General features: G+C 47.4%; 1 protein-coding gene across 4 annotated transcripts in view; it reads right to left on the bottom strand.

Annotated features, from left to right (window-relative positions):
* Positions 1-313: 313 nt before the first annotated feature.
* INAVA (innate immunity activator) overlaps positions 314-7,378 on the bottom strand; it is a 115,400-nt gene continuing 108,335 nt past the window's right edge. For all 4 annotated transcript variants that reach the window (XM_078644228.1, XM_078644227.1, XM_078644225.1 and 1 more), the window contains one exon: positions 314-4,266. In XM_078644228.1, coding sequence (XP_078500354.1) covers positions 4,174-4,266 — 93 coding nt within the window. In that variant the 3' untranslated portion in view covers positions 314-4,173. The remainder of the gene's footprint in view (positions 4,267-7,378) is intronic.

The raw sequence follows: 7,378 nt of genomic DNA, 5'->3' as shown, positions 1-7,378 counted from the left end.
GAAACAGATTGTTCTACTCTATCTTTATGTACAGTTATAGGTGACTGGCTGAGTTGGCCTTTCAGAAACAGCTGCCACCAGGACGCTTTCTCTGGGACCATCCAGCCCTGAGATCAGCATTCACTTGACTCTTTCCATTCTGTTACTGATGAAGAAGGACCGAGGCCTCACCGCTTCCCGCTGATGTGTCTCCTGATGAAGAGGTGGCGAGATCAGCTTTCATCTGCAATGCCTTCGCTCCGCCCTGCCTGCAGCAGGCGGACTTGAAAAGACTTTTGAACGACACAGCAATGACAACACAAAAGGCTTCCCATTACAGGTGCAAAAACATGACCGCTTTTATTCCACAGTGGGGCTTTCTTCCACTCTACACAAAGGACACTTGATACCAACAGCAGACGGTACAAACAATACGCTACGCAATAAGTTACTCTCATAACCTTACAAGCACACCCAACGGACAATGCCTCGCCATCCCTGATTTAGTTAAATGAATTAGTTGTAATACAGCGTGGAAACAGAAGGGAACCTTTCTACGCAGCAGAAAGGCAGTTCAGGTTGGAAAGAAATGTGTTTTTGTTATTTGAAAATACACCAACACACTTTTGTATATGGTACAGAGCCATCTGGGTTTGTTCGTACTGTAGAAGCAACAATACAAAGACATTTCGCCCGCTGCAAAGCATTGTTTTTTACAGTGTATCATATTCAAAAAACGTTCAGAAGCTGGGAATGTGGTTGGTCTTCGTTAGCTGAAGGTGGAGCTCTCAACATTGGAATGTTCAGAACTCCATTGAAGACAGGAAGTGGCAAAAGGCCAATAACGGCTGCTATAAACATTCTGCATCAACATTCCAATGTTAGTCTGTCGGTTTTGCTCTGTTTACTTTTGACCCTCCCAGAGTTAGTGGCAGTGATGACTGACCGATTTATAGCCCTTATGCCTTTGGATATGCCCGTCATTAAAGCCTCTCCCTAGTTATAAGCCCTCGCCTGCGGCCCAGCCCTGTAACTCGAGGAAGGGTCTTTAGCCATTGATAAGGGCTCAGCAGCAGGTTATAAATGCTGCACTAGAACACTGGAATGTTGAGATCTGCACTGAAGACAATGGAGTGCAGAGGGACAATAATGGCTATTATAGACCTTCTGCGACAACCTTCCAATGTTTGCTTTTTTTATTTAATTTAGAACATTATACCCTTGGTGGGTGAAATAGTCTTAAATTATTATAGCACTTCACACTCAAGCTATCACAGTGTTCAAAGGCCCTCTCCCCGGTTATAGGCCCTGAGGTGCGGCTCAGGCCTATAAATGGTGAAGGGCCGTTAACAAACACAATTGCCACATGGAATAATGCTGCGGAATTATCTTCTTTTACTGAGCTGGGTCTGCCCTAAAGGTCTAGCAGCAATTTAAATATCAATAATAGTTTTCATTTTTATTTCTAGCACAAATATTATTAAATACAGAAGAGAATAGAACATATACAATTGTGAAGAGTGAAGATTCACTACAGGAAGAAGGAACCTCAGAGAAGCAGTCTATATGCATCTATAAGAATGCGTTCATTTTTATACAACTCCACATTTCCCCATGAAATCAAACAAATAAACTCAGCCATAATCAATATGGGGATCTAGGTATCCTGCAAATGGAAAATAGCGCCTGGAGTTGTTGCATGCTAGTGCATGCATTTGATTTATTACTGCAACATTTGTTGCAGATAAACTGACTAGTCTTCACAGCGAGGTCACACATAAACTGCTTCGTTTAATATCTGCACTCATTCTGAGAGAAGGAAGGTCCCCAAAACATACAGCACTCAACCATGAATTTAAAAAATGAGTTGGTATAAAAATATTCCATACAAAAAAATCAAGTTTGTTTACAAAAACGAATATTTCTCTATTTCACCCATATAAAAAGTATTAAAATAGACGGTACAATACTGTGTATTGATGTTAACAGGGAAGGGTCCACTTGTTAGAATGCTCTATATTACAGGAGTGTTAGATATTACAAAGACATTCCATATGAAGAGACAGCACACAAAACCCTTGAGGTCCTGATTTCCTTGACTGCTGTCTCAAAGTAACAGAAGGCAGAGCCAGTGTGTCTCTTGGAAGAGAGAGGTCACCAATTTCTTAACATACTCACACCAGCATGCATCTACGGTGTAGAGTTGCAATGTTGAGTATTTGGCAATTGTGCAAATTGCTTTACATTGCGGTCATAGGGCATAACATCAGAGTTGCCCTATCCGATATGGGCTGAAAGGGGCCTAGTCCACCAATTCAGGTTTGTCTCTACTGGAAAAGAATACTTTTGATCCCTTTAACAGTGCCTTAATACATCTAAAGCAATCAGTACTCTGTCCCTGCTCCTGAAAAAAGAAGAGGAAGTGAAGAAGGCTCGGGCTGCCCAATTAGAAGGAAGAAAATGAGAGTGACATTGAAGTCCTCGTGCGGTAAGCAATGGGAGGGCTCCAAGCCTGTAGAAGAACACAATATCTCTTGCATGTGAGAGCCCATGTGCTACCGCATCTGCTGATGTAGGTGAGACCTAAAAATGACTGTGAGCCTAAAAAAGTAATCACTTCTCCCGGCAATCTGGATAATCCTATTGTGCACAAACCATTCCTCCTCACAGGTTCCTCTTAGTTCATGTGGGTCTGGGGACAGAAACTGGCAAGCCCTCATTGGCCTAGTCTCTCAGCACTCACCATCTCCAGTGTCATTAATAAGCAGGGTGCGTTGGCACGCCCCATCTTGATTGCATATAATACTGGCACTCCATTACCATGCTCTTGGAAAGCATGTTCAGGCAGCTCTCTGGGCCGACATGTTTCCGGACTTAATGCATTCAAACGCCACCATAGGGTGGTTAGCGGTGCTGGACAAAAACTCAGAATAAAATACAATCAAATTTCAGGCCCATGCTTAGCACCATCTTGAAACGGCTTAGTGGTGCAGTTGCGTCACCAGCCTGAAGCTTTTAGATCTGAATTACATGTGTAAGTGGCAGCAGCCCTAAAGATAAAAATGTCGGGAACCACCATCTATACATCTATAGGCACTTAGGAGCAATGGTTCTGCAATTCTGAGCTGCAGGCAAGTGGGCATCAGTGGAAACCAATACATAAAGCGCAAGCTTCTAATACCAATTATCGAGTTTATAATAACTAAAAAAAAATGTTAATGAGCATCCAGGAAACAACTTTGTAATAAAAAATTAAGGCTGCCAATTCATATTAATAAAGTATTCTGTTTCCACAGCCAGACCTTCCCTGGTATATTAAGGACCTCCTTTCACTCTGGAGGGAGGGCACTAGTAAGCACACATCCCCGATGGCCGGCCATCGAGAAGGCTTACAAATAGTAATATTCCCTTCTACACGGTGTGGGACTGTTCACCCATTTCTCACAATGTTCCAAGATGCCCCATAGGAGAAATAACTAGATGACTACTGAACGGTTTCTTTTATGATGATGATGAGAAGAAGGGGACGGGAGAAGAAGGGGACGGGACACCGTACGGTCAGTAATCATAAATGTGGAAAATAAGTAATGGATGACACAGCAGGATATGACAATAAATAACATTTGCAAAATGTTTAGGAATCTATTTACATTAATATGAAAAAGTTAGTTTCATTTGTTTTTAAAGTGACAACATGTCACAACCAATCCCGATCGCCAGGATGTCAACTGGGTTTTACAAACCCTCTGGAACGTAAGCACTGCTTAAAGTTCCCCAGAATCCCATGTTAAATTTGTAGTACATAGACAGTCACTGGCCTGGTCAGGGAAACAACATATCATGACTCCATGTCATGACCGGCACGAAGAAAAGGGCCCAGCTGGTAAGAACTTCCTCGTCTGTGGAAACAGGTCTTGGCCATGGGCGAGGGCGTCCGAGACCTGCACTAAGGCCCACGTGATCGGTTGCTCTAGGTATGCGTCAGATTGATCACAAATTTCACTTTATATTGTAATTCAGTGTCATTCTAGATGTACCCGGAGGATCTTGTGACAGCTGTGCTGGAAGCCATGAGCAGTAGAGGTCCAGGGCTTTGTTTTCCTTTCTAGGCAAATCCATTGTGGGCCACTGGGCGCTCGTGTACACAGGGCAGTCCCTGGCAGGAAGAGAAGTGGACGCACCCTCAGCGCGTCTCTAAACTTGGCTAACAATCTGAGCCTCGTCGGGGTCGTACCACTGCAGCGGGGCTCCCTCTGCGGTCCGGCGCAGCACGTGCCTTGGCGGGGCCTGCCCAGAAAGAAAGAACATACATTAATCATCTCATTGTGACTACTTCTTAAAATGCACAGAATTGTGAAACGCACAGAGGTCAACATAATTTTGTAATGAACTGACTCCTGTCCCCCATAGGGTTTTTAAAGTTATTGCACCATGGGGGGGGGGGAGAGAGTAGCTTGCAATACCCCACCTGCCCAGCCACAAGCTGCTGATACTGTCTCTGAGTGACTAACACCACAGCTGTTTAAAGTCATGGCCTTGTGATAGTCGGGGACCTTGCAGATTATGTTTCAGGGGATCAACAATACGGAATGTCTCCACGTGGTCTGAGCCAGTCGGGTTGGGAGCTGCGAACATCCTAGGAATTAAGGAACAGGCCCCAGCTCGCCTCGCGTGCGCCGCTTTGCTCGGAGCTGCAGGTAAATCCCTTGCAGGTGTGTGCCGGCACGAAGGACAGTCGAGAGAGAGGGAGAGAACGAGATGGCACAAGAGATAAAGAGCAGGGGTGTAAGTGAGAGAGCAAGAGACAGAAAAACGCAGGTAGAGAATGGCAGAGGTTGGGAGTGAGAGAGGAACAGAAAAGAAAAAGAGGGGGAAGAAAATGAAAGGGTAAAAAACGAAAGAAAGTTTGCGAGGTAAGGGATTCTGAAAAATGAAAGAAAGGCAGACTGGCAAAGAGCAATAAGACTGGAGATAGAGACAGGATGAGAGAACAAGCATTTACAATGCAATGGTTTTGCCTTTGTTAAAGTTAGAGCTATTGGCATTGCTCTTGACACTCTGAAGCTCCACTCTGAAGCTCCACTCTGCACTCTGAAGCTCCACTCTGCACTCTGCACTCTGAAGCTCCACTCTGCACTCTGAAGCTCCACTCTGAAGCTCCACTCTGAAGCTCCACTCTGAAGCTCCACTCTGAAGCTCCACTCTGAAGCTCCACTCTGCACTCTGCACTCTGAAGCTCCACTCTGCACTCTGAAGCTCCACTCTGAAGCTCCACTCTGAAGCTCCACTCTGAAGCTCCACTCTGAAGCTCCACTCTGAAGCTCCACTCTGAAGCTCCACTCTGCACTCTGAAGCTCCACTCTGCACTCTGAAGCTCCACTCTGCACTCTGAAGCTCCACTCTGCACTCTGAAGCTCCACTCTGCACTCTGAAGCTCCACTCTGCACTCTGAAGCTCCACTCTGCACTCTGAAGCTCCACTCTGCACTCTGAAGCTCCACTCTGCACTCTGAAGCTGCACTCTGAAGCTGCACTCTGAAGCTCCACTCTGAAGCTCCACTCTGAAGCTCCACTCTGAAGCTCCACTCTGAAGCTCCACTCTGAAGCTCCACTCTGAAGCTCCACTCTGAAGCTCCACTCTGAAGCTCCACTCTGCACTCTGAAGCTCCACTCTGAAGCTCCACTCTGCACTCTGAAGCTCCACTCTGAAGCTCCACTCTGCACTCTGCAGCTCCACTCTGAATCTGCAGCTCCACTCTGCACTCTGCAGCTCCACTCTGAATCTGCAGCTCCACTCTGCACTCTGAAGCTCCACTCTGAAGCTCCACTCTGAAGCTCCACTCTGAAGCTCCACTCTGAAGCTCCACTCTGAAGCTCCACTCTGAAGCTCCACTCTGAAGCTCCACTCTGAAGCTCCACTCTGAAGCTCCACTCTGAAGCTCCACTCTGAAGCTCCACTCTGCACTCTGAAGCTCCACTCTGAAGCTCCACTCTGAAGCTCCACTCTGAAGCTCCACTCTGAAGCTCCACTCTGAAGCTCCACTCTGAAGCTCCACTCTGAAGCTCCACTCTGAAGCTCCACTCTGAAGCTCCACTCTGAATCTGCACTCTGAAGCTCCACTCTGCACTCTGAAGCTCCACTCTGCACTCTGAATCTGCACTCTGAAGCTCCACTCTGCACTCTGAAGCTCCACTCTGCACTCTGAAGCTCCACTCTGCACTCTGAATCTGCACTCTGAAGCTCCACTCTGCACTCTGAAGCTCCACTCTGCACTCTGAAGCTCCACTCTGAAGCTCCACTCTGCACTCTGAAGCTCCACTCTGAAGCTCCACTCTGAAGCTCCACTCTGAAGCTCCACTCTGAAGCTCCACTCTGCACTCTGAAGCTCCACTCTGAAGCTCCACTCTGCACTCTGAAGCTCCACTCTGAAGCTCCACTCTGAAGCTCCACTCTGCACTCTGAAGCTCCACTCTGAAGCTCCACTCTGCACTCTGAAGCTCCACTCTGAAGCTCCACTCTGAAGCTCCACTCTGCACTCTGAAGCTCCACTCTGAAGCTCCACTCTGCACTCTGAAGCTCCACTCTGAAGCTCCACTCTGCACTCTGAAGCTCCACTCTGAAGCTCCACTCTGCACTCTGAAGCTCCACTCTGCACTCTGAAGCTCCACTCTGAAGCTCCACTCTGCACTCTGAAGCTCCACTCTGAAGCTCCACTCTGCACTCTGAAGCTCCACTCTGAAGCTCCACTCTGCACTCTGAAGCTCCACTCTGCACTCTGAAGCTCCACTCTGAAGCTCCACTCTGCACTCTGAAGCTCCACTCTGAAGCTCCACTCTGCACTCTGAAGCTCCACTCTGAAGCTCCACTCTGAAGCTCCACTCTGAAGCTCCACTCTGAAGCTCCACTCTGAAGCTCCACTCTGAAGCTCCACTCTGAAGCTCCACTCTGAAGCTCCACTCTGAAGCTCCACTCTGAAGCTCCACTCTGAAGCTCCACTCTGAAGCTCCACTCTGCACTCTGAAGCTCCACTCTGAAGCTCCACTCTGCACTCTGAAGCTCCACTCTGAAGCTCCACTCTGCACTCTGAAGCTCCACTCTGAAGCTCCACTCTGCACTCTGAAGCTCCACTCTGAAGCTCCACTCTGCACTCTGAAGCTCCACTCTGAAGCTCCACTCTGAAGCTCCACTCTGAAGCTCCACTCTGAAGCTCCACTCTGAAGCTCCACTCTGAAGCTCCACTCTGAAGCTCCACTCTGAAGCTCCACTCTGCACTCTGAAGCTCCACTCTGAAGCTCCACTCTGCACTCTGAAGCTCCACTCTGAAGCTCCACTCTGCACTCTGAAGCTCCACTCTGAAGCTCCACTCTGCACTCTGAAGCTCCACTCTGAAGCTCCACTC

This window comes from Lissotriton helveticus, chromosome 5_1 (assembly GCF_964261635.1).
Source record: "Lissotriton helveticus chromosome 5_1, aLisHel1.1, whole genome shotgun sequence".
In the NCBI taxonomy this organism is placed as follows: Eukaryota; Metazoa; Chordata; class Amphibia; order Caudata; family Salamandridae; genus Lissotriton; species Lissotriton helveticus.
This window is presented reverse-complemented; position numbering and strand designations above follow the sequence as displayed.